The sequence below is a fragment of the Notechis scutatus genome, chromosome 3, assembly GCF_049901735.1.
Source record: "Notechis scutatus isolate UNSWTSFEM ecotype Mainland chromosome 3, rNotScu1.2, whole genome shotgun sequence".
NCBI lineage: Eukaryota > Metazoa > Chordata > Lepidosauria > Squamata > Elapidae > Notechis > Notechis scutatus.
Genome location: NC_142011.1, coordinates 101,811,245 through 101,838,893, shown reverse-complemented (window position 1 = coordinate 101,838,893; position 27,649 = coordinate 101,811,245). Strand labels below are relative to the sequence as shown.

At 36.4% G+C, this 27,649-nt stretch overlaps 2 protein-coding genes across 4 annotated transcripts in view; both read right to left on the bottom strand.

The window, feature by feature from the left end:
* The window catches only part of EDEM3 (ER degradation enhancing alpha-mannosidase like protein 3), a 35,124-nt gene extending 34,705 nt beyond the window's left edge, over positions 1-419 (bottom strand). For both annotated transcript variants that reach the window (XM_087960851.1, XM_026669272.2), the window contains exon 1: positions 134-419. In XM_087960851.1, the coding sequence (XP_087816977.1) occupies positions 134-297 (164 nt within the window). In that variant the 5' untranslated portion in view covers positions 298-419. The remainder of the gene's footprint in view (positions 1-133) is intronic.
* Positions 420-8,020: 7,601 nt separating this feature from the next.
* Positions 8,021-27,649, bottom strand: part of NIBAN1 (niban apoptosis regulator 1) — a 74,422-nt gene continuing 54,793 nt past the window's right edge. For both annotated transcript variants that reach the window (XM_087960849.1, XM_026669269.2), the window contains exons 6-14: positions 21,725-21,840; positions 21,431-21,535; positions 20,325-20,487; positions 17,515-17,702; positions 16,663-16,824; positions 15,982-16,092; positions 14,016-14,123; positions 12,803-12,914; positions 8,021-12,410 (exon numbers count right to left, since the gene is read on the bottom strand). In XM_087960849.1, the coding sequence (XP_087816975.1) occupies positions 11,173-12,410; positions 12,803-12,914; positions 14,016-14,123; positions 15,982-16,092; positions 16,663-16,824; positions 17,515-17,702; positions 20,325-20,487; positions 21,431-21,535; positions 21,725-21,840 (2,303 nt within the window). In that variant the 3' untranslated portion in view covers positions 8,021-11,172. The remainder of the gene's footprint in view (positions 12,411-12,802; positions 12,915-14,015; positions 14,124-15,981; positions 16,093-16,662; positions 16,825-17,514; positions 17,703-20,324; positions 20,488-21,430; positions 21,536-21,724; positions 21,841-27,649) is intronic.

Here is a 27,649-nt window from a genome sequence, read left to right as displayed (position 1 = left end):
CTTCCCAAAACCACGGTTCGCAACCGGGCCAAGGGCATCGTCGCCAACAGCGGGGTTGGGTGAAGCCAACCGAGGTAAAGGCTCGGCTGCGGCACAGTGGGGGAGCGGGCGACGGGAAAAAAAGCGCTCTTACCCAAGATGACGCTTCTCCTCCCGGCTCATCGCCTGCACAGCCGGCGCTGCTGCCAACACCGAAGAAGCGGAGAGGAGGCCCCAAACCAGCAGTTTCCAGCCGGACCAACGGCCTGCCAGGTGGTTGCCGCTCCTTCCCTCGCCCCCAGCTGCTGCTCCGCTCATAGCGGCAGCTGCCTCGCTAGGCCCGGTTCTGTCCCATCCCTTCAAACAGCGCGGCCGCTGCCACAAGACGAGGGACCAGCCCTTCGTTCGCCTCCTCTCGCTCTCTCCCCCTCCCTTTCACTGGCGTAGCCAAGGAAACCGGAATCTTGCCGCTAGGTTGCTTCCGGGTTCCCTTCCGGTAGCGGGACACGCCGCTACCCGCGGCCCAATGAGAACCAAGGTTTGTATCATCTGACCGGGCGTTACTCCTCCCCCTCCCTCCCGGATGCAGTGATACGTGGAACAAGCGGGCGGGCTGCTTCCTAACCTGGACGTGGCTGTCGCACTTTCAAGAAGATAAGACTTTGCTCTAGCGACCGCTCTCTCTCTCTCGCCCTCTCGCCGTCGAAATACGTCATTTCCGGTCCGTCATCTCGGACCGATCCACGTTTGAAAAATTGCGCCCAGGGCTGAATTGAGAAAGCGCCTCCCACCCACCAGTACATTGAATGTCGACATAGGGAATCTTCCTGCCCCGAGACGTCGGGCATTTTTGTTATATCAGACGTGTTCGTAAATGTCCCGATCAGGCAGGGAAAGAAGGGAGACTTAAGAAGGTCGGAATCGCGGCGATTTCACGCTGATGCTCGGAGCAACGATGGTTCGATGGAGGCTACTCGGCCTCGGGAAAGCGAATGCGATCGTGGAGAACCTGCGCGGCTCGGAGCTGGCCTTTTAGAAGCTTCCCCGAGAGGACGTTCTAGGGCTCCCCGACGTCACAATACCAGGGCTGGGATCTTAAGAACGGCCCGTTTCAAGGATCGTACGGTAGCACTGAAGTTGTCGCCAAGACGTAGTGACACACCTCCAATTAAAAAAAAAAATAGTTAAAAAAAAACAAACTCCTGCGTCAAACCGAATTGTTCGCTTTCTGCATTTTCTTTGGGCCATCAGATTGTTTCTTTGTTTTTCCCCTGATCCCCTCTGACGCTTTGCCAATAGGATAGAGAGACATCTAAATCAGTGGTGGGATTCAATTTTTTTTAAACTACCGGTTCTGTGGGCGTGGCTTGGCTTGGTAGGCGTAGCAGGAGACGGGTACTGTAAAATCCCCATTCCCACCTCACTCTATTCCCACCCCACTCCAGGGGAAGGATACTGTAAAATCTCCATTCCCTCCCAATCCCACTAACCTGCTTTCCAGCTCCCTTCTCCTGTGCAGGGCAACAAAAGAAGACCCAGCCAATCAGCTGGGACTCGGGAGGCAGAGAATAGATGGGGGTGGGGCCAGTCAGAGATGGTATTCTGAACTACTTAAAATTTGTGCTACCGGTTCTCCAGAACTGGTCAGAACCTGCTGAATACCACCTCTGATCTAAATGCCGAGATGGTGGTATGGAACATATCCTAAGAATCTTCATTATATTTGTTGCAAACCAACGGGCATGACTTCCACCAGAAATCAGTGGGAAAATGGGTGTTTCCTGTTCTCATGCAAATCTTTAATATTGCTTTTAATTTTTGAAAAAGTTAATTCTACCACGGTCCCTCAATTCACATATTTATTTGTATCCCATCTTTATTATTTTTACAAATAAGGCAGCGAACATATCCAACACAATTTTCTCTTCCTATTTTCCCCAGAACCACAACCCTGAGAGGCTGAGAGTGACTGGCTCAAAGTCACCCAGCTGTCTTTCATGGCTAAGGCAATGGTCTCTCATTTTCTAGTGCCTTAACTACTAGACCAACTTGGTTCATATTGGAAGCTGCAGAATTACAATTAGAATGGATAGAAGAAAGAGTTGATATGAGTTTAGAGACATTTCTGTCAACCCCATTGTTTCAAATGACTGCGAATTCCTGGGATTGGAGAGCAAAATACTTAGTCACAACATACACACACACAAAATCCAATTGACATTCCCCTGTTGCAGTGCTTATAAAGGACTGTTGGGAATTGTAGTTTCTGTAGCCTGAATTATACAAACTTTTAACCGTTGTGTTGGCAACATGATAGTTCAAATATATCTCTCTCTCCCTCCCTCCAGCCCATTTCCATTTCAATTCTTTTTCTCCATGATATTGTATGCTTTTGTTTGTTCTCTTATCCATGTGCAGGTCTTTCTATCTTGTCTTGTAATGCTGAGCATGTATCTTTCCATGTATCTATGACCAAGGCAATCATAAAATGGATCCCACTTGATAAAAAGCATCCACAAAAGAGACCTAAACAAGATGGGTGGATGACAGCAGCAAGTATTGTGGGTCCAATTGGAAAAAAAAAAAAAGCTCAGGACTGTAGTGGTTGAAAACGTAGAACAGCCTTCATCCTGCAGTGATTAGACAATGGCTAAAATGATGATGATATGACATATCTAGTAAAAAGGAATCATGTTCTAAATTTTTAAATATATACCCATAGAGATTATTGTCATAGAAATAAACTGTTTTTATACCCAAGGTTTAATCACACTAAATAATTATAATTTGAGTTCTCTCAGTCTTCTGCAAGCAGAAGGAAATATGTTTTGTGTTTCTGAGTTTGCCAGGATTCTAGTATAAACAACAACTTTTAGACAAAAGCATGTTGTAAGAGTCTTCAGTTTGAGCATGAAGAGTACCAATATCACAGTAGCAATTTATGTTGTAAAACAGGACCATGGGAACTTGGGAATCAACCATTTAAGCAGTCTCAAAAACCTCCAGAAATTTTCTTATCATTTTCATTGTGGTTTTTAAAAACCCAAATATATGATGGAATACTCTTGTTAAGTTTTAATTAAATGGAAATGAAATCTAATTTAGATTTTTATCTCTGCTGTCTATCTGTCCTGTTTCTTGTGGTGTTTTGAACAGAACAGACCTGTCCTAGAACCAAACACTGTTTCTAATTTTGAGGTTTAACTCTGAAAAAACAGCAAACTATTTGCATCATGTATCTAATCAAGGTCTCAGTCCTTCAGGCATACTAGTTAAAGGCAAAGTTACCATCTTTGCCATGACAGCTACATGCAAATTCAACAAAGCAACCAAAAGAAAATTGACTTTGACTGGGGGCTTTAACACCATGGTGGCACAGTGGCTAGAATGTAATATTGGAAGCTAATTCTGCCGACTGCCAGCAATTCGATGGCTCAAGATTGACTCAACCTTCCATCCTTCCAAGGTCGGTAAAATGAGAATCCAGATTGTTGGGGGCAACTTACTGACTCTGAAAACTGCTTAGAGAGCTGTGAAGCACTGTGAAGTAGGATATAAATCTAAGTGTTATTGCTAGTTTGAGTGGGGGACGAGGCAAGGGAATGGGGAAAAAACCCAGAAAGTAACAAGTCATTTTCTCAGATTTATCTCCAAGATCATCTGGACTTAATTTTCCTTAGGCTTATCCAGGCTTTGGAGAGACAAAGGAACTATTGGAAAAACAAGCAGCTGTAGTCAGAAATTTCTTTTTTTTAAAAAACAAAATCAAGTTCAACATCACTTGAAAAGTTAGAAAAATTGTTTTCATTTGCATACAAATGTTATTGGAGCCCAGGTACAATAAAAGGAATTAAACCCAGGTACTCTGATCAAAATTGGAAAGGTGGTAATTCTGCTTAAAAGCCAGGTGCTGCCTCTGACACACCAATGTAGTGTTTGATGTGAGGAATAAAGCTTATGTTTAACCTAATTATCAGTTTATTACAGCAGTCATAAGCATGCTTTTGCAACAACATGCTGTAGAAAGTATATTGCTTCATCTGTTCATTCCCACATAGGTCATAAGAATTGGTTAGATGTGTGAATTGCAAATCCTAAAAAGTCTATCTATTTTTTTTGAGTACAGCACACTATTTGATAAAGTATGGAAGGACCAATTCAAGTATTAGATTGTCAAAAGATTTACAAAGCAACGCAATCCCCCTCACTACACATTTCTTGGCATGGCACAATGAAGCAAATCATTTTTCTTTTGCTTTGTTCCCATGTTGTTTCTTTACCTCAGCAATTCAGAAAGGAGGCAACCTTTAGCCACCCTTATATAAAGTATAAAGTCCATTCCCGTTTCCGCCCCCACCCTCCAATATGCTAATATAGAAATCCCGCCCACCCCTAGAGAATGAAATATTTTGGGGAATATTAAAAGAGGCAGAATATTATATTTCGCCAAAGGAGAATGGAGAAAAATCTTAACAAAGGCAGAAAGCAGCCCCAACAGATGGATATTTTGTGCCCATTAAGATGGACCAATCTATTCACAAACAAAACACCTTCAGCTTCAGTTGATGGGATTAAGGACAGGCATGACTTTTAGGACATAATAGGATTAACCCATCACCATTAGAATAGCAAAAGACACAAAGCTCACTACATTGCACAACTCCCTGGAGCATTTCAAACACAAAACCCCAAAGAATGTATAAAAGCCTACCTGTCCCAATCCCATTTTGTCAGCGTTCCCAGAACTACATACTGTTGGTTTCTCTCATCAATAAACAGAATCCTTTCCAATCAGCCTCCATTTTATTTCCAGTGACTTTCTCCCAGATTGGAACCGGACCGGATTTTTCTTCCAACACTAACATCCAGGACAGAGTCAAGATACAAGTTCTCTTATGCTTTTATCATGAAGCTAGCCATTATCATGAAGCTAAATCAGATAACCACACCAGAAAGGTGTGTTGTTTTAATGTTAGAAAGCATGGGTGTACTCCCTCCTCTCATGCTACTAGCCAGCATCCATTCTAGTTATCATTTTTAAACAACCTAAAGAGATTGTTGAATAAATAGGAATTCCTCAACTTTTTTCCAGTTTCAAAGCTAAAAGACTAAATTTGTACATAGAATACATTTCCTAAATTGTTATTTTCCCCTTTTGTCTTCCAAATATTTCTACCATTTACTTTCATAGCTTCAGTCCTGCACTGTATTCATTATCTCAAAATTAGTTGTTTGTATTTATAATCTGTATATTTGTTCTTATTATGCAATGGGTTGCCATTGTAATAGGTAAATATGACATTCTCTGGAATTTTGTAAATACCTAACAACCCCCCTCCAATAAGTACCAAACCTCTTTTGAAGAAATGCACAATGTGAGAGATTAATATTTTATTTGTAAACATACAGTTGAGAAAAGTTAACCATATTACATTGTGGTTTACTCATTACTCAATTATTCAAATGAAATATGTACACATAAAGTTAAATGATACCTGGAACATTCTATGCATAGGAAAGAAATCATCTACATATGAAATTAGAGTATATTAGATTTTAAAAAGTCTTGAGAGAAGAAACTTTCTGAAAGATTACTTCCTATTAAATACTCAAATTTTCAAAATATTTTTTTGAAGAAAAAGAATTTGCTTATTTTAAGACTACAATCCTAAATATATTCTCTTAAGGCTCAACTGCAAGCAATTTATTTTTTATTTATTTATTTATTTATTTGCCAATTGTTTACAAGATAATAAGTATAAGTGTATACATAGTTGTGAATACATGAAATGGGTACATATAAGAAAAATAAAAGAAGAATAAGAGAAACAATAGGACAGGGACGGTAGGCACGTTGGTGCGCTTATGCACGCCCCCTACAGACCTCTTAGGAAAGGGGTGAGGTCAATAGTAGACAGTCTAAGGTTAAAGTTTTTGGGGTTTGGGGAAGAAACTACAGAGTCGGGTAGAGTATTCCAGACATTGACCACTCTATTGCTGAAGTCGTATTTCCTGCAATCAAGTTTGGTGCGGTTAACTTTGAGTTTGTATCTATTGTGTGCTCTTGTGTTGTTATGGTTGAAGCTGAAGTATTCATTGACAGGTAGGACATTGCAATGTATGATTTTATATACTATACTTAGATTGGACTGAAGGCGGCATAGTTCTAGATTTTCTAGGTCTAGAATTTCAAGTCTGGTGGCATAAGGTATTCTGCAACAAGTAGAGGAGTGGAGAACTCTTCTTGTGAAATATTTCTGGACTTTCTCAACTGTGCTGATATCAGATACGTAATGTGGGTTCCAGACTGATGAACTGTATTCGAGTATTGGTCTAGCAAATGTTTTATATGCTCTGGTTAGTAGTGTGATATTACCAGAGAAAAAGCTACGTAGGATTAGGTTAACAACTCTTAATGCCTTTTTGGCTATGTAGTTGCAGTGGGCTCTAGCACTTAGATCATTAGAGGTGAGTATTCCAAGGTCCTTTACAGAGCTTGGGTCATCAACAAGATCTTGACTATTCGGCTTGTATTTTATTTTCTGATTTTTTTTGCCAATATGTAAGACAGAGCATTTATTTGTTGAGATTTGAAGTTGCCATTTGTTTGACCATTCTGATACATAGTCAAGATCTTTTTGTAGGGTAGCAGTATTGTCTGTGGTATTGAACAGCTTTACATCATCAGCGAAAAGATGATGTAAAGATGGAGTTATTACAAAATAAGATGGAGTTATTACAAAATAAAAATAATTCAGATTTAATTGTAAGTAAATATTTAGAATCTTGTTTGAGGAAACAAGTGTGTATTATCAATCATAAGCATGATAGTCAATTTTTGAATGAAAATAGTAGATTTGCATTCATTTTATCTTCCTTTTATGAAATCTAATAGAGCTGGGTATGCTTTGAAAATAACAAAGCAAAGGTATTTTGGTAAATAGAGGATCATAAGCATAGCATTGCTCTTGAACAGCTAAATTATTTTTCAGTCTCCTATAGAAACCTGAAAAAAAGTTTGCTGCTTGAAAGAGATGTCACTTGTACCAAGTCATTTTTTTTAAATATAAAGATCTAACACATCTTTCTTAAGATCTCATCTTATATTCAATAAACAAACACCTTCTTCTACATCAAATACTACAGAATGGAGATTAGGAAACATATGAAAGCATATTGTAAGAATAGGAGCACAACATGGATTATTATTTTCAGTATCAATGCCAAGTTTCTTAGAACATCATAAAGATGCTCTACTTCTGAAATGATATTCATCACTGCTTTAAGAGTCATGTAAATTGACTCATTAAATCAGCTGCATCTTTTTTAGGCTTACCTATAAACTTGAAAAAATGAACAGTGGCATAATTAAGAGTAGTGGAAGAGCCTTTTCTGAAATTTAAAATTGGTTTATCATGTACAGGCTATGGCTATGCAAACTTTGAAAACATTTCAGAAGGAATGTTCATAGTACCACTACTATTAATTACTGCCATCATTCCCTTTTTCAAGCTCATAGGTGAGCCTTTAAAAAGATTCAGCTGCTTTAATGAGTCAGCTTACATGACTCTTAAAGCAATGGTGTCTTTTTCAGACTTTCAGAAATCTGAAAGTTTTAAGCTGAAACAGAAAGGAATTGTATTTTTACTCACACAAGCTCTGAAGTATTTCTTCCAAGCTTTTTTTGGCATGCATGATTAATATCGATATAGAATCTATACCTACATAGAATTTTCACATGTTGTAGGCAGTGCTCTTCAATCATTTTGGACAATAACTCCTATAACTTCTGATTAGTCATGGTAATTGTTGTCCAAAATATTGGCATTTACTTGGGTCCTTATCTTAACTCTAATGCTGTGGTTAAATGGTTACTTCCAACATAGGAATATATTCTGCCTAAGCATCTGTCAGGGTTCCAAGTAATATGCCCATAGCCAGCATGTTGCTAGCATCCTTTTTAAAAATAAACAATTGAAAAAGACTTGAATATTTAGATGTGAAGATATACAGTATTCCTATTCAAGCACAAATACTAAAACACTGGAATAAATATCATTTATTCTATATATTTTATTGCAAATAGACAGGAGATAGTTTCGCGTATAGATAACAATTCAGCTAGAATATTTTGCTGCATTAGTATCTTTTAATTTTTTTAACTTATATTGCAAGAATTAAAACGGCAATATAAAAAATGGCAAGTACAACCAGCCAATGAAAATCTTGCCCTGTTTTCATATGTTGCATGCACTGCATACAGGTAGAAAAGGGCAGGGTTTTGATTGCCTAGTTCAGGGGTGTCAAACTGGTGGTCCTCAGGCTGGATGCATCATGCGCAGGCCACGCCCAGCCCAGCTTGTAAATGGGGGAAACGTTGCAAAATATGATGTGACGGCAATGCGATGCAGCGAGTTTGACACCCTTGGCCTAGTTGTACCTCTTCCCCATTTTGAAGCAGTAGCTGTTACTATGAATGTTCCTGATGCTTGACAGACATTTCATTTCAATAATAGCAGGAATTAAATATTTAAAATCTCAAATTAATCCACATTGTAATAGAACTATGACAAAGACTAGCAACTAGAATTAAATCTGCCCTCTTTGCCTTTTCCCAGTTGTCAAATAATGAGAAATCAGTTGACAGTGGGAGATGCTGCCTGTGACAATTATAGAACTAATCGATAACTAATTGTTTCTATGGTATTATTTTGCTAATCTGCCATCATTCAGTTTTTCCCCCTGCATGCACAATGAAGCTCTATTGTTGTACAGATCAAATCCTAAGTGTATTTTTTTCTGTTGCATGACTAACAGCAAGGGGACATATTTTACTGTTCTGGATCCATAGGAAATAGAGAAATGTAGTCATAAATACTCTTTTCAGTTTATAACACCTCCGGGATGAAGGATGCTAAACACATAATTGACACAGCATGCTATCATTTATTCCAACATGTTAAAAAAAGAGATATGTAATTATGCAAATTTATTTAATGTCTTTTTTTATTTCATGCACTGAACTGAAATAGTAGAACGATGGCTTATTATCAAAATGATCTGATGCCCTATACAATTAAAAAGTATTTGTGCAGTTCAGAGTTCAAAGAATTATAATCTAAAAGTATTTTGGTTCTCAGGGTTGTGAAGAGCAGTTAGAAAACAGGATGATGAAATATGAGCAATGAGCTAGTAAATTTAAATAGTAATTTTGTGGGAACATTTTCAAGCAGCCAAAAGCATAGTCGTCATTCTCTGCTCTAGTGGGAGAGTTCTCATCCTGCCCAAAATGAGTGCCAAATTTCTTGCTTTGTGGTTAATACTATCTGCAGCTGCTCTGGAATCTGCTAATGCAACTAATTACAAACTTTTAAAATTGTTTTACAATATATGATCAGTTATTCAGATTGACTACATTTCTGGCACTTGTTTTAATAAATGAATTAGCTTATCTGCTCTTGCTATCAATTTTAAAATACTGTACTTCAGGGATGTCAAACTAGCGGCCTGTGGGCTGGATGCTTTACATGCTGGCCACACCTACCCTTGGTTTAGCGAAGGGGGGAAGTTGCGATACACGTGACAATGCTATGTTGTCATGAGTTTGACATTCCTGCTGTACTTTGTGGCCATCTGCTAACAGTTCAACCAATCTTGCTGCAATCGAATTTCCCATTCTCCTATTCAAGGATAGGAGTCAGAAAAAAATCATTCTAGTCAGGCAAACAAAAGGTAGCCTTAGCCCTTAGAATGCTCCTTTTCTAGTTGAGAGTCAGAAGAGTGGAGTTATAAATGTCCTGTCCTACTCTGGAAGAGTCACTGAATATCTGAAGCCCTCTTCTTTGTAGAGATAAAAGAGAAAATAGGCAGGCATTATTCAACTGCACTGCACATGAACAATTAAAGACATTCTGGTTTCCAGTCTTCTAGCCAAATTAGTTCAAGGGCTTTGGACTGATCCAGTGGCCTTCTACTACTTCTTGTCTCCTTAATTAGCACATTCAGAATAAATGGTGTCAAATAAATAACACAGAAATTGTCTTACATTTGCAGAACACGTGCAGGAATAGAATTCAATATTAGGAAAATGGACTGCCACGATACTGAGCTCTGGATTATTAATAAATGGCTGGCTTGCTTCTGTTTCATTTTTGTGTGTGGCACAAGCTACAGTAAAAATTTGTCATTCCCTTTGAAAAAAGCAGGTATAAAGTGCTCCACAGAAGGTATAGAAAAATAGAATAGAAAAAGCTGTGACTGTTTTCTGGTATGATTTGATTGCTTATTGTATTGTACCCTTATGACTATTACTGTATTAAGTGTTGTACCTTATGATTCTTGACTCTTGACGAATGTATCTTTTCTTTTATGTACACTGAGAACATTTGTACCAAGACAAATTCCTTGTGTATCCAATCACACTTGGCCAATAAAGAATTCTATTCTATTCTATTCTATTCTATTCTATTCTATTCTATTCTATTCTATTCTATTCTATTCTATTCTGTTCTTCTGGTAAATTTTAAATATAGCAATAATAACAATGATAAAAGAAGAGGAATTAGCTCTCAACATTTTCAAAATATCTGCACAAAGCTTTTAAGTCCAGAAACAACAATCTACCTATGAAAATTCAAAACACAATTGTGTACAAATGTGTTCTATAATATTCCATTAAGGAAATTTTACTATTCTGTTAAAGATTTGCCTTCTTTTTTTATTATTATTATATATTGTGCAATACTTTTCCCCCTTGCAAATACTTCCTTCTAATTCTACTGAGAGACACTGACATCTTATCCACAAATAGATTGTTCATTGTTACAGGGCAATCAATATTCCCAATGAATTTTTCAAAAAATAGGAAAGGCTAAACATCCTGTTATGTTATAACTTATAGTTTGCAACATTCTTTACCACTTGAGTGATGATTCTTTCATGATTCACTTCTGGATAAGTGACAAGAAGCAGCAAATGGCCGAAGAGTATTATTCAAACAATGCAAATTTTCAGAAAACCACGGGTTCAAATTAAAAGATGGCTCTCAAGTAGGTTATGAATTTGAATAAATCTCTCCATTTCCTCTTGTTTAGGGAAAGTAATCATAACTCGGGCTCAGGCTTTAAATTTACAAAGTTCTATTTTGCTAGTGGTGAATCAGAACAGTCGCCCTCAGTATTTTTTCAACTTTCATCACTTAATTATATCTGCATCATCCGTCTTCAGCAAGGACTCACCTGCTTGTTCAGAATCACCCCCTTGATCAAAAGTGACATTTTCTGAGTCCATGCTTACCACATTGCTACCCTCAGTTTCTTTTACTTCTAAGGAAACCAGCAGAGGGGGTGACTCAATGTTTAAAGATTCTGTATGCAACATGCTTTCTTGAGTTTCAACAGAACAGCTCAAGAAGGGTGATATCTCTGTTTCCCTCAGAACAGATTGCAGAAGTGACCATTCTGCTTCCTGAGAATCTGCTTTAATACATTTTCCCATTTGGGAATGATCTTCCTTTGGAAAAGAATGGTGAGAGGAAAATTCTTCTCTTATCTGGTTAGGTTGTTCACCTTTAGCAGGCTCTCTTTGTGACTTTTGTTCTTCAGACACAACATTATGAGATGAAGGGCCCATTTTACTCTCGTCAGATTGTCCGCTTTCAGTAGATGGCTCTGTCTGAGACTGGTCGTAGGTACTATCATTCTTTTCATCTGGATGCGCGATGTTTGACTCTGTGTTCAGCTCTTCCCTTGAGATTTCACTGGGACTCTGTTCTTCAGACTTCTCAGAAGCATCCTGATGAATTATGCTGCTTATTTCCCCAGAGCTACTTACAATATTTGCATCATCTGCTTTCACAATGGGAGAAAAGGGCTTCTGCAAATCACCTGCTTGATAATCCTCTTTGCTCTTTTCTTCTGCTTCTTCCCTTGAGTTTGACATTCCACACTCCTGTAAATCATGTTCTTTGTTCACAGACTGTTCATATTCTTTCAATTCAACAGACAAGGTTAACAAATTTCTAATTTCATTCACATCATCATGAACGGGATGCTCTTCTTCTGTTGTTTCTTTATTTTGTTCTATTGTGATTTCACTGACATTTGTGATTGGAAAGGCTCCCTCTACAACAGTAACTATTTTTGGACAAGATTCACTGCCACCGAAATCTGAAATTATTATCCCCTCTTCTTTTGTCTCCCTAGCTTCATCACCTCCTTCTTCTTGATGGAGTTTTTCTGTTAAGAAAACTTCATTACTTCCAAGGCCAGCATCTGATTCGTCCACTAAATTGGGGGCTGGCACTCTAGCTGGGCTAGCCTGTGCTGATTCTACAGGAGTTTTTAGATCACTCAAACTGGATACGCTTTCAGAAGGCAGGTTTATTTCCTCATAAAGGTTATGTTTCTTCAGATGGACTGCTTCTTTTATCACTAAGCAGGAGATGGACACAAACAAACAGAGAAAAGATATTCAGCCATATAATAAGAGCACCGAAACATGCTGAGAACAAGGCAATATTATCTTGGAAGAACTAAATGGAGGGAAGTGTCTCTTCTCAAATCATCCATAAAATCAATAAAGCACCTTCCTCAATCCGGTACCCCCAGACGTATTAGTCTTCAACTCTGACAGTGCCCAGTGAAGGTATAGATAATACATTTTGATTGTTCAACCCTGTTTTAAACCTATTGGTTTATTGGAACAATCCAAAAACTGCTGAATGAAAAAGGTCAAGGTAAAACTTAAAACTCCTTGAAATAATCAGTTCATTTTTATACTTGCCGAGACAGATTGATATGAATCTCACAAGAAGCAAAGTTACCTTTTAGGGATTCATCAAGCAATGTCTGAAACAGAATCTCTTCATAGACATTTTCAACTTGTATCACACTGTTATATTCAGCAAAGATGTACTGCTCATATTCCTGAAGCATCTGCAGAACAAGATATTATTTAAAGTAATAATGGCTAGTTAGAAAACAACACATTTACAGAAAAAATAATAAAGTCTAATACAAGTGAGGTTTATTAGAATATCTTAGAGTGAAGGTGTCTTAATCTATTTCTGCAATGAGATAAATTTCACTGGGAACTGCCAGAAGTGGGCTCTTCAGACACTGGAAAGAGGATGTGTTTGGCAAAAGTATGAGTACAGAATATCTGCACATTCTTCATTTATTAGGAAAATAGATAGATTTCTTAATTCTTTTGCTGATCACTCTTTGATGCATCAGGAATGTGGCTATCAGTTTTCTAAACTGGTAAAAAATTATCTACATTGATTTAAAAAACATGCAGTCTTTTGCAAACTGCCCTCCTCTTTCTCAAGCTCTGAGAACCCATTGCAAGAAGATGCCACAAATACTATGTACATGTTTATGTCTTTCCAGCTGTTTTTAAAATATCTCACTCTTATGTATATCTCTTTCATTAACAGAATGTCCATAAGAAGAACTGCATGAATTAATTTTTCAAGTAAACATAACACATGCTTTATACACAGGATCATGTAAGTTCTAACTCATTTTTATAGGTATAATATGCAAGGGGTTCTTTGCAACATCTTATCATTTTGCCCAAAGTAACTTTAATTATCTTTTAATTTTGCAGAAAAATACAGATTCTCCCCAAGGTCATCTTCAATCCTTATATTTTATGATTTGTTCTAACATGAGGAACTATCTATATTCTGCCCCCAATATATTCCTTTGGCTTTCTAAAAAAAGAAAAGACTAGCTTTTTTACAACAACTTTGGAGTTTTAGGAAGATAGATAGGTTTAAGAAAAACTTGTCATATGTAATCTAAACCAGTGAAAATCGGCAGGATTTAAATTAACCATAAATCCTACATATTTCAATGGCTTGGCCCTAAGAATAACTAAGGCTGATTCCAACTCTCTGTTGCTATCTTGTCTCTATAATTTCATTTCCACAGTCTTTAAAACTAAAGAACCATTGTCTGCTGACATTATTAGCATTTTAGGTTTGATTTGCAAATCCTTTTTGAGTCATCTATGTCAGTATATTAACCTACCGGTTTATATGTTGAAGCCAATGTCCGCTGCAGTGTGGGCAGAGTGATCTGGACCAAGATATCCTGAAATATTTTCTTCCGGATAGTACTGCTGTCATAATCATATTGCTGCCAATTTTGTGGAAAAAGAAGAATCAGGTATGAGATTTTGGAGAGCCAAACACCTACTTCCCAACTTTCTCCCCTGCTAACGTACACTAAAATCAAGGCATAAAGCCAATAACTATCACTATTCCTTCATATTTATCTGTAGGATCACAGCCAAACTCGATGTTACTTTTTTATATAAATATATCACTTTTTACTAAGGAAGTTTTCAACAGAATAAAAACAGTATTGCAATTTGAAAATAAGACTAAAGAAAAATAAGTAAAGAAGTAATGAGAGAAGATGAAAAGAAAGATAAGGAAAAAAAGGAAAAGCTTACAAAGATCTTAAGAAGATAAGCAAATGTATTTATTTGTTAATTTATTCATTCATTTATTCTCAATATTAGATCCAACTAGGTATATGGCACTGTATCAACAATAAAACACAGACATGCCTTTTATGTCATCTTTCTAAAATATGCCTCTATGGGTGTCTGGGTTACAGTTCCAGAATCCCCAGCACATCTAAATACATCAGGTTGGGGAACTGTCAGCCCTATAAGGTAGAACCAGAGCAGGCAATAACTCAGTGGAAGATTCACAGTTACTCAGATTGGCTATAGTATCATAACACTGAAAGTCTGATTATGCTCCCTCTATCGTTTCTTTTATAACTATATGATTTAGGGAAGTCTCTGAAATGTTTGCACACTTTCTACAAATCCCAGGCTTAATCTTTGTTGTCTCACTTTCTGTCTTTTGTACCGTAACATTTCCCCCATTTCTTCTTCAAATCCATCCTCTTTATCTATACATCAGTTCAAATTTGACTGATCTTGAAAAGCTTAGCAAAGATGGAAATGGCTAAGTACTTCAGTGGAAAGCCATTAAGAAATATCAGAATTATAGATTGGGAAGTTTTTTAAAAATGCAAAAAAGCAATGGGAAACTATTTTGGTATTATTGCCAAGAACATTACATGGACCTGTCCATTAACCCTCCAAGAATCAAGTTTGATTCCAACAAGACTTTACCCTTTTATTTTATACAATGGCTTTCTAAAAAGCTGATTTCTATTTAGTGACTTTGATTTGCTCTGAAACTCATATCCAAAGTTCTGTATCTCATCCAATCTCCACCAGGACAGTGTATTTAATCTTATCAACAGATATGAAGGGGAATTGGAAAATAGTCATCTGACTTTGCATAGTGTAGCATAGGATGCAAATTCAAAGACATACATATATACATTTTGCTGCTCACTTTATTGTCAATTCTCTTTTTTTTTGCAAAAGTCGTCTTAGATCCATGTTGCACACATATATATGATAGTATATGTCCATTCAGAATTGAATTATAAGTCAGATTTCTAATTATGCAGAAGGCCAACTTCAGATATATTAGCTAATGCAACTCAGGCTCCATATAGAAATACATTTAAATAGGATGTAATGCATATTTTGCTACCATGAACAAACCCAAGTTTTCCTTTCCTTCAGTAAGTCCTTAATGATTTCAAAATGTTAGCTGTTTTACTTATTATCTCTCTCAATTTCCAAATTTCAATTTTCAACTTCTTCTCCTTTAGGTGTACCATTAAATTTATTTTCCCATAAAAGCAGCTCTGCTCAAACACACCTTTACTGTGTTTTCAATATATTATCATGATCACCATTATCTCTTATCAACACAATACAGATTGAAGACATACTATTAAAATATGTAGTATTTTTCATCTAGACAATTCAAATAATTATCTGTACTTTTCATTAATAGAAATATAAATAAAATACCTTATTTGGCATTTGGATTTTATAATGAACATTATAACCCAACATTCCTACTTTGAGAACAAGCAAAAGAAATAAATACTTCACCTTAAGAACACGAAGTTTGACTTTTTCAATGGCTGTTGCCATTTTAGTTATGTCTTTGGAGTGATTTAAACCCAGTAGTTGCTCAAATGTGTATACTGCATTTTCCAGAATCTAAAAACAGATAAAAAAATAGTTGCCTTATTTATTTTCTTGCAGATGTCCATCTGCCACTCACATCTGTCTCTTTGTCAACATCTAATTACTTTATTTGTAGATAGAAATATTTATTTACAAGGCATGTTGGCAATGTTTTTTCTTCTTATTGCAAATACCTTTGTCTTCATGAATTATTCCATGAATTGGTTTGTACATAAAGTCATCATGAAGGTTTTTTTTGTTTATTGTTAGTACATTATATGAACCCATGTATTAGAGCTTTTAAATCATGCTCAATAAACTGTGGCTCAGCATAATCCACAAACCATTTATGTTTATATCATCAGAACCTTGCCAGATGGGAGTGAATCTACCTTCATGACTGTGATTCAGAGATTTGATTTAAGGGGCCTTGGTTACATCTCTAAAAGGAATTCTAACTTGCATTTGGGATCCCAAATCATTAGAAATCATAAAAGGGGTGACCAACTATTGATTGGCAAGTAATCCAAAGCTATATTAAACTCCTCAGAAAATCGGCCTGCATATTGCTGATGGTCAAAGTATATATGAATCATACCATACCTCCTGCATTACATTATCTGTCCTCTGGATAACCAAGTCAATGTTGTGGAATTTGAAGCGGGTCTTGAGGTCCTGGAGTTGCTCTTGAAGAAAATTGACTTTTAGATAGCAAGGCTCCATTTTGACAGAGTTGTTTGGCAGGTTCATCAGGTGATTCACATTCTGTCAGAAACACAGATTGGGAAGGAAGTAGATTTTCCAGTAATGGTACATTTACTATCCATTAAAAATTAGAAGGTTGTGTAACCCAGTAGTTACACAAATGCAGCAGCCCTTGGTATCATATGGTAAGGGAGAAAGATTTCTGGAGTTCTGCTGGCATTCCTCAGTAAAAAGGAATGATTAAGCTATCATGGAAAGAAAGGGAAAGGAAAGAAGGCAATTCCTGAATTGTATCCTCATGTTACATGGTTGACTCGTGTCTTCTGCTCTGCTGCAGTTTATCTATAGTATCTAAATCTATATTATCCATATCTAAAGATTATATTTTTGTAGGCTGTATTGTACAATTTTTTTCCCTTTCAAACATGTTGTTTCTGAGATTTTCAGGGGAATGATTGTCTAACAATAAACAAAAATATGACAAGTCCAGGTTATGGAAAGTAGTTTACCAACGTTTATAATCCTGTTCTATACATTTCATGTGAGACAGGTTCTTCTTATTTTTCATGTACAGATAGAAACTAAGAGATAGTTATTTGCCAAAGGCAAGAGTATGGGATCTCAGTCAGACTTGGAAACATCTGACCAAGATAAATCTATCATGCCACAGAGAAGAAACTGAAGGCTAATGACCCTAAGTGACTTCCATTCATGCAGAAGGCAAACAATTTATCATCACGGTTTGCTTACCTCATTTAGTGTTGCAACATCATTTGTTGCTTGAAAGGTTTGGCTGATTGCGTTGACTTCCTTTTCAAACACCAGACAGACTTCAGTGAATCCAGAGCTCACTGGCCCCATGAGTTCCTCTAGTACAGAAGCTAAAAAGGGCTGAATACTTTCACTGCAACAGATCTGGATAGGTTCAGCTATGCTCCCTGAAGATTTAAGATAAACCTGAGTTGAACTCTAAGAAGGAAGAAGACTTTAAACAAAAATTGCCATCTACACGTAGTCCTCCCTTACTGTCTGCGCATTCAGCAAACATTTGAATTTGCAACAGCACTCAAAAAATAGATTTAGAACCAGTCTCAGCAACTAGCATACATTTATAATAGTCACTGTGTCCCATGGTCATATGATCATCAATTCTGACTTCACTGTCAGTTTTCAACATTAGAGTAATATAGTACAGTAGTATGTAAAACTCTGAAAAGCCTGTTAGCAAATATGTGATTACTTAGCAATAATGGTAACAGGTACACTGAAAAATACCCTCCAGAGCTTCACAGAGCAAGCAAAGAGGTGGGAGAGAGTCAGATGGTTTCTAAATCAAATAAATAAAACTCATTAATTTCTTTTCACTGGGCATGAAACTCAAAAAAATTGATTTCTAGATTGCTGCTATTATCTGCTATTGGGTCAATTCAATTTTCATAAGCTTTGCAAGGTTTAAAAGTCTAAATCAATCCCCCAAAACACACACGTCAAACTGGTTATGAAAGCAAAGGATATTCTGGGCCATGTGGTGAATTACAGTTCAAAGGTAGCTTAATAGTTTCCATATTGCCCAAAAAGGAAATAGGTAAGGGAACTATAAGAATGAGGTCACACATAATTTTTATTATCAAAAAGAACACAACCAACATCTATCACCAGTTGGATTGTAGGACTGGGACTACTTATGCATGCATGTAGACAACATATTATAGAAATGCAAAATGTATAAGTTGGTGCATTTTACATACCAGCATACCACTTAATTGAAAAACATAATAATGGGCCTTTTTCACTGTAAGAGAATACAAGTACAGTATAAAACCACCAGCATAATATGCAATGATGCTGCCCTATGATGCAATTACATTTCAGAATTAAGAAAATACAAGATATTTTCTCTAGAAAGCTGAATGCATCTGGTCACTTCAATAGATTCCTGATGCAGAATAATTTGCACCAGGATGAGCCCTGTCTGCATGTCATATTAGAATACAGTATTGGAAAAATGTGGTAGTATCAGAATCTAACCAGTTCTATCATTAAGCAAGCTTTATTTACTTGGATTAGAAATAATTAATTTTTGATTAATTAATTGATTTGATTATGTGTCATTGTTTTCAACTCCCAGTGACCACATAGAGAGTTTTTCTCCATGGTGATCTATCCTTAACCTGTTCTTTCAGGTTTCCCAACAGTGTGCTCTTTACCACTGTGTCCGTCTATAGCTAATATTCTTCTATTTCCTTCTACCTTTCCCAGGATTAGAGATTTTTTCCAGAATCTGGGTCTTTGCATAATGTCTCCGAAATATAATAATTAAAGCCTGGTTATTTTTGCTCAAATGGACAAATTGAGTTAATTTGTTCAGTGGTCCTTTGGTTTGTTTTCTTGATTGTCCACAGTATTCTCAGGAGTCTTTTCCAATACAAAAGTTCAAAAGCATGTATACCCTTCTATCTATCCTTCTTCTTTAAAGTCCAACTTCCATTTCCATAGAGCAGGGATACCCAAGCCCCGGTCCATGGACTGGCATCGATCCGCAACATATGAGCAACTGGGTCACACAAACAAGCAAAGCCCCATCCATGGGATGCAATCAGCATACAAAACGTCCCCTCTGGTCCGCGGAAAAACCTCTCTCCCTGGAACCAGTTCCTGGTGCCCAAAATATTAGGGCTGCTGCCATAGAGTATCACAGGGAGTATCATAGATTCTGATTTTTACAGTATAGACAACTTTTTCTCAACCTTGGAAGCTCTCAGATGCATGGACTCCAACTCCCAGAATTTCCCAAGTAGCCTGAGGGTTGGAATTCACCCAAATAAGAACTACAAGGTTGAAAACACTGGTATAGACACATCACAGTATTTGACATTTTTTCCATGACTGCTCCACCAAGTGTTAGTCTGTGGTATATTTCTTGACCATATTGTAATACCAATATCATTAAAACAGCTATAAATGTTGGGTTTCAGTCATCATGGAGATACTCCATAGCAGGCAACTAAATACTTTTAATAATATTACAATATGATAATTAATTATTTCTAACTCAAGTTAATAAAGTTTCCTCAGTGATGGAACTGATTTGCAGATTCTGTTACTATGAGATTTTCCAATATTCTGACAAGATACGCAACCCAATTTATGCTTTTTAAAGAAAAAAAAAGCTGTAATTGCTCAATAAATGTGCACCGAACTGCAGGCCAGAACTGGAAGTGCTATTGATCATCTTCATTTGTACTATACTGTTTATTTTATTTTATTTGCTTTTTAACAAAATAGAATTACATCATATACACTATTAAGCATGCATTTGCTGCATGCACTTAAACAGGGATTTCCATCTCAAAAGAAATAACATGCAGTATGAACATATTATAAAATATTTAGGCCCATGCCATATAAATGTAGATATCCTCAAAAGAGGCAAACATAAAAAAAAAGTCTGAATTAATTTTCTTTTAGCTATATGCAAATTAGAATTGTCAACTGATACTGTGATTAATAGATGTAAAAAGGAAAAACACAAAAGGCTGATTGTGTGACATTCAACTTACCTTTTATTTTTGTAGCCAGAAAGTCTTTCGAAGTGACAATCTGGTCTATATTTGAACGAATAGTTCCCTCTAGTCCTAGAGTGACCTTTTTGCATTCTTCTTTTAGAGCACGTAAACCATCTGATACCTGATCATGGACCAAATGGTATGTTTCTTCTAGAATCTATAACAAAAAGCATGAATGAAATTATTTGCCATCCATGCAAACCAGCTCCAAACCAGCTTCATGAATTAACCATGAAGTTAATGAATACTCTTGTAATTAAAATATAACTTTTATATAAGTAGAGAGTCACATATGTTATTAATACAGGTAGGCTTTGACTTTTGACTATAATTGAGCCCAACATTTCTGTTGCATTTGTTAACTGAATTTTGCCCATTTTACAATCTTTTGTACCACAGATATTAAGTGAATAATTGCAGTGGTTAAGTTAGTCACACAGTTATGAATGAATCTGGCTTTCCATTGACTTTGCTTGTCAGATGGTCACAAAAGATAACCACATGACCCCAGGACACTGCAATCATCATAAATATGAGTCAATTGCCTAGCATCTGAATTTTGATCATGTGACCATGGGGATGCTACAACAGTTGTAAGTCATAAGAGTCATAAGTCATTTTTTTCAGTGCTGTTATAACATTGAATGGTCACTAAATGAACTATTGTAAGTTGAGGACTACCTGTAACCTTTGTCTCTCGGTGACTATTTCTAGCTGCAACACCTCTTGAAAGATACTAAGTTCCAGATTAAAGAAAGAACAAATGGTTTTGAAATATTTAGTGAAAAGAAGTCTGAGTTTTGCCATTTGCTAGCAAGGAACATTCTAGAGGAGTGATGGTTTGAATGCTAGTTACACTTATAAACAACCTGCTTCTTATTTGAAACATACTATTTTTTTTAAAAAAGGTAACATACATCTCTGAAATATTCTACTTTTCAAAAGCATGAAAATAGTCTACTTTTATTTCAGTTTAAGACTTACTGACTTCATATACACATTCAGGTGACTTTCTTGAACAGAAGTGGTTATCAACTTATGGTTTTGGTTTTCGTTTTTAAAAAGAACTTCCTGATCAGGAAATATAATATAGTACTTACACTAAACCATGCCCGCTTTCGGTCATTTCTTTTTCCTTTCATTTTAGGGAGCACCATGCTCTGAAGGCTAGGTAGGAGCTCCTCCATCACAAGGTTGCTAAGAATCTGGAAAGAGATAAAATTTAATAATTTTGTCTTTTGGTTTGAGGGAGAAAAGTAATTGGTTAGACTTGAGAATGGTTGAGATGAACATCCTTTTCAGAAAAATCTTTCCATAAAGAATGGAATTCTGTCGAAAAGAATGGAAGACTTTTCATAAAAGTTTTCTATTCCCACGCTTCCTGATGTAATTACCTGATTTTCATTTCCTATAATCATTTCCGACAGCCCATAATGGCCTTTCTCCTGACGGAAAAACTGGACAGCTTCTAAAAATGCTTGACTTTCAAAGGAAGGCTGTTTGAAAGGATCTGAAAGATACAAGAAACAACTGATTTGAATAAATAAATGTGAAGTTGGTTTTCTTTGACATAGTGTTTTAAGGAAAATAAAACCTTGAATGCTTATTTAGCTATTCATTCTTGATAGCATTAGCACTTAGATTTATATACCACTTCACAGTGTTTTACAGTCCTGTCTAAGTGGTTTACATATTACATACCCCAACAATTGAGTCCTCATTTTACCGACTTGGGAAGAATGGAAGACTGAATCAACCTTGAGCTGGTCAGGATCAAAGTCCAGGGCAGAGTCAACTGCATTCTAACCACTGCACCACCGGGTCTCTGATACCTGAAGGGTTTTTTTGCAATTACTTATTTTTTCAGTTGCTAGGTACGAAATAATTTTGATAGGCAAAGCCTATTATGAAAACAACCAGGCAAGTAATGCACCATGCTACATGAAAGCTCAGCCTTGACATCTTGTCTTTTGTATGTGAAAGAGCCTCCCTCTAGCATCTTCCCTAAGACATTTTTTGTTTTAGGAAAGCCTTATGGGCAAAAGCCCCACAGCAGCCCAGACCAAAAGGATCCTGATATTAATATATAATTTGATCAACTTTCATTATATTTGAAATTTATTATTTTAATTGTACAAAGACAAATTGTCCTGATAAAGTATATGAGGCTTGAGACAACCAGACAGATAAAAATGCCTCTCTGACTACCTAGACTAGAAATCAACATAGATATCTTTAATTTGACCACTGTATAGCTGTTAACCTCCAAAAAGCCCTCACCAAAATAATGGAATAATTCTAATAATATAAGAAGAATGCATTCTAGGCAGCAAGTATATTTCAGTGTAAACAAGTGTAAATTGATGCAAGTCGGCAAAGAAATCTAAAATTTCATATATAAGCTGGCACTAAGTGACTATGAGCTTTTCCACATTGTTTGAATCCTACACATGAACTGGTTGCAAATGAAGTCAAATGAATAAAATCCCTTTCTGGATTTCAACTCCTTCCTCTATTTTGGTGATATTCTTGTGAGGGCTTGCTACTGTCCAGTTTGTGCTTCAGCAAGGAAGCTTCTAATTTTTTCTGGAACTTAGGCTGCTATAGAAGGGGACACTTGATAGAACTCTGGTCAATTTCACCCAGTGCTTTTTTTAAAAAAGAAATCATCCTTTCTCTGCTGACCTTTAAAAAAATAATAAATGTGATTTAACTGATCTGCTATTAAACCTATAAAAAGAAACGAGAGGGGGGAATTCTGCCTTTAAGAACAAATAGACCAGTACAAATGGCCATCAAATACAGAGAATGGGTTCTGGAAAGCATGCCTGTCAGAGTACACATCGGCCAATTTGAAAGGAGGCCTTTGTTGACGATGGAATGAGGTTGAGCAGGTGGACTGGACTGTCCCATTTGAATCATAGAGGAGGAGAAGCATTACTTTTGTTGTAGAACCAGAAAATTCAGATGAGTATCACCTTCCCAGAAGATTAGGGGAAGGCAGAAGATGACATCATCCATCCCTTTGCTCCCCAAATAGTAATGGAGCTCATGATGAGGCAAGTAGGATAGAGATCAGCCTCTAGAAAGAGATCTTAGGGTCAAAGTGGACAATTCAATCATTTCATGTTTGGAAGCCTTAAGAAAAGGAGTGGAAATATAATTGTTAATACTGTAAAAATCTATGATAAGAACATGTTTCAGAGTGTTGTGTAGCTGCACTTAAAACATACATTATAATATATATCTGCATGCATACATGAAAATGATTAAGGAGTTTCAGCTCCCTGCAAAGAAAGATTATTTCACTTAGCATGAAGGAAGATAAGGGAAGATCTGATAAAGGCATATAATGACATAGAAGAGAAAAAAATGTGGCTAAAGAACATTGGTTATTCTCTGACAGTGTTAGAACTTCGGTTCATGCATTGAAACTTATTGCAGGAACATTTAGAACTAGTACTTTTTTCCTAAAGTGCACAGTTAAACTGAGAATTTGATACTGACAGTTGTGATAATAGAAATTTGGATCATTTAAAAAGGCCCTGGGCACAATTGTGAAAAATGAGGCTATAGTAATTACTAATTCTGATACTGGTTATTCATTGCCTCTTCTATCATAGGTAGTGTGCCATGAATACTATAAAAAAAAGTAGGAAAAGACTATCATATCTGTTGTTACATCCTGTGAGGCAGAATCACATGGATTTCTGAAAAGAGTAAAATACAGAAGCTTGACAGACTGCTGGCTTAAGAATTCTCAGATTAACTCAGTACATGTAGTATAAATAATCTCAAATTTCTTTGTCACATTTCTCTTCTTTCTGGGTTGAGATGTCTTTTTTTGCAATGATGCAGTTTCCACCCCCAATTAGCTATGGGATGTCCCACATGGCTCCCACTATATTGCCAGTGGAACTGGTAAGCAAATACGAGATTTAAGTCTTATTTCCGGACTCTGCATTTCAACAAACATATAGTAAACACTTGGTGTTTGATGCTGATGAGGAGAATGAAATGGAATGGATACACACACACGCACATATGTACATATAGATAGTCCTTGTTTTACGACCCCAACTAAGCCCAAAATTTCTGTTGTTGAGACTGTTAAATGAGTTTTATCCCATTTTATGACTTTTCTTTCCACAGTTGTTAATTGAATCATTGCAATTGATGTTAGTAACCCAGGTGTTAAGTGAATCTGACTTCCCCATTGACTTTGCTTGTCAGAAGGTCACAAACGATGATCACATGACTCCGGGATACTGCAACTGTCATAAATACTAGTCACTTGCCAAGCATCTGAATTTAGATCATGTGACCATGGGGATGCTGCAAAGGTTGTAACTATAGAAAATGATCATAAGTCACATAAATTTACTAAGTGAACTGTTGAAGGTCAAAGAGTACCTGCATAAGGTTTTTGGGACGGGGGACGGGGGGCGGGGGGGGGGAATGGCTGGAAGCTTCCACCAAAAGCAGAAAAGAAGTCAGATGAAGACCCAGAAACTTTCATCATTGCAGTGGTAGGACTAAGTCCCATATTTTCAAATTTAATTGTGATGCTCATTTCTAACCAGGACCATTTGTGGAGTGCTGGTATCTGAATGCAGAGAAGATACAACATGCTCATCCCTTCTGCCTTAGTCACTGTCATTGGTAATGGGTCTTCTCGCACATCCACATGCTTTCAGAGATAGGAGTAGCACCCTTCCTGAATCCTAAAATGACAGTGGGCCCGGGTTAAAGAAAAATAGCTTAGTTAGAGGGTATCATTTTTCACTCTCTGGGTATTATAGCAGATTGTCAAACACTAGAAGAGCCAAAGACTCTTTTTACTTCATAAAAGTTCCAAAGAAAACAGACTGATTTGAAATGTTATGAGGCGCATAGTCTTAAAGGCCAAAAATATCAATTTTAGTCTTAAAGGCCAATAGAATAATCAATTACTAGATTCACTTGATAGTGTAAGTTTGGGTAATCAGAATGAATAAAGGTATTCAAAATGCCTATTATTATATCACTAAAATGAGGGGGGTTGTTTTAGTTTTTCTTTAAAAACAGACTAGCAGGCATTTGGCAATATAGTATTTTTGGAATAATTTTTACCAATTGGGAATTCATTCTGTTACCACTTAATTTAATCCAAACAATCTTCTGTAACATTATGCTATACCTCTTCCGAAAATTGGAATAAGATCCTAAACCTAATCTTTGGAATAACAAAACACGATTATTTATTATTTCTTTAGTTGATTCTAATAACCAGGGAACTACTAAAATTTATTAGATAGCTTTGCCTGCTGTATAGCACAACATGACATCATCATTCCACAGGGATGAGACAATTATTCTTTTTCTTGTTTGGGGAACAAACAAACAATTAGCTTGATACAGTAGAATGCTAGCAAACATGAAACTATTTTCTGGATTGTGTCATCTGAACCAGAACTAAGCGTATTATCTGCACAGAATACTTTTCTGTTCTAAATAGGAAGTTAATGAAGTATAAATATAGATTCTCAAGAACTTATTTTTGTAAACATTTTGTTAATTACTTTTACTCACCTATTCAATTTAAATCTGGGATGGAGGAATAAGAATGGCAATTATTAATGAAAAAATTAGCTGCTGAAGAAAAAAAAAGGATCCTGGTATCAGAGTTTGTTTCAATTTATGGCTTAAGAGATACCATGATCCTAAACTGCCATTTCCAAGTTTGTTCACCCATGATTTAGTGTGACTCTTTATCTTGCTATGATTAAGTGATAATCCTGCTGCATATTTGAAAGTCTCTACTGAAAAGCAAGAACTTTTAGATAACTTAAAAGGTTTCTAAGGGGATTTTCCTAGGATGGCTCATCAAGCACAGGTAATCAACTGATGCATTAATGAGATTTCTCTCAGAGGTATAGAACTACTTCTATTTGTTTCTGGAAGTAGAATAGTATTTTTCCTGTACAAAATACCTATGGGTAAGCAAGGGATCTTTATTTATAATGAAAGTGAAGAATTCATGAAGTTTTCTTTGGACCAATACAGAAGGGGTTTGCCTCCATTTCTATAATTGTTGTTGCTCTACTTTCCAGTCTAGTCTACAACCCTAGCATTTTTTTGTTGATATCTCAAGTATTAAGCAGACCCTGCTTGACATATTTTTAATATCAGTCAAAGTATCTAGAGGCTGCTACCTGCTGTAACAAGAGTGAAGATGCTATTGAATCAAGCTTAACATTGGTAACTGCATTTATGAACTTTTCTTGCCAGCTTTGTGGAAGTAATTGCCACTGGATTCTTGGGGACATTTTTAACTTTCCAGCCTTAGCCCACAGCTCTGGAATTTCTGGGCAACTGAATGCCTACAATCAAACATGCATGAATAAATCCCAGGTACCCAAAATAAATCTAATTCTCTCACAGATATGTGAGAAGCAATTATTGTAATATATAAGATATCGATCATTATGAACAATGCTTTTGTGTTGCAAAATCTTTCTTGGAGACCATTTTCCCAATGTAAATAAACAGATGAGCAGGACAATCATGAGGTCTTATCTTCAGCATGCAGCCAAACACTCAAGAAATAATAGATAAATAATGCAAAGTTAAGAAATTTGGTTTCATTCTGCTTTTGGTTCTTTCCAGCTAGGAAAGACAGTAGATTTGAAGATGGAAGTAAAAGTCTGAAACTTAAATTCTCATCCTTAAATCCTTAAAGCTACTTATTGTAGCTTTCATGGTAGTTACCTTAGTAACCTTCAGAATTGCTCACTCACACATATCAGGGAGGTTTTTTGAAGCAACTATGTTACCATCCTTTTCAGAGGGAGACCAAGATTTCAAAACAATCACCTGTAGAGACGACTGCAAAATCATCAAAAATTATTTTTAAAAAAACCCTTCAGATTTATCAATCTATTGGAAGGGACCGCCTTAATATCCTGTATTTCAATAAAGTTTCTAAATTTCAGCAGATCCAAGCCATGCCAGTTACAGATCCTATCTATACCCAAATTTTTGCTCTACCATTTAGTATAAAAACCATACTTAGCATGCACACCGCTGAATGAGTAGAATCAGATAGCAAATAGGAAAATACATTGCATATAAATTTAATTCTCTCCAACACAAGAAGCCAGGAGAATCCCTTCACTATGCCTAAGATCACTCTGGTTAGTTCAGGAAAGGAAGTATTTGTTTGTGAAGAAGAACAACTATTCTGTCTTTTGGTTCACTTGCTGAATATAAAGACAGATAGAATAACTCTACACATTCTTCCATACAAAGTTTCTTTTATTGGATTATATCAGGTATCC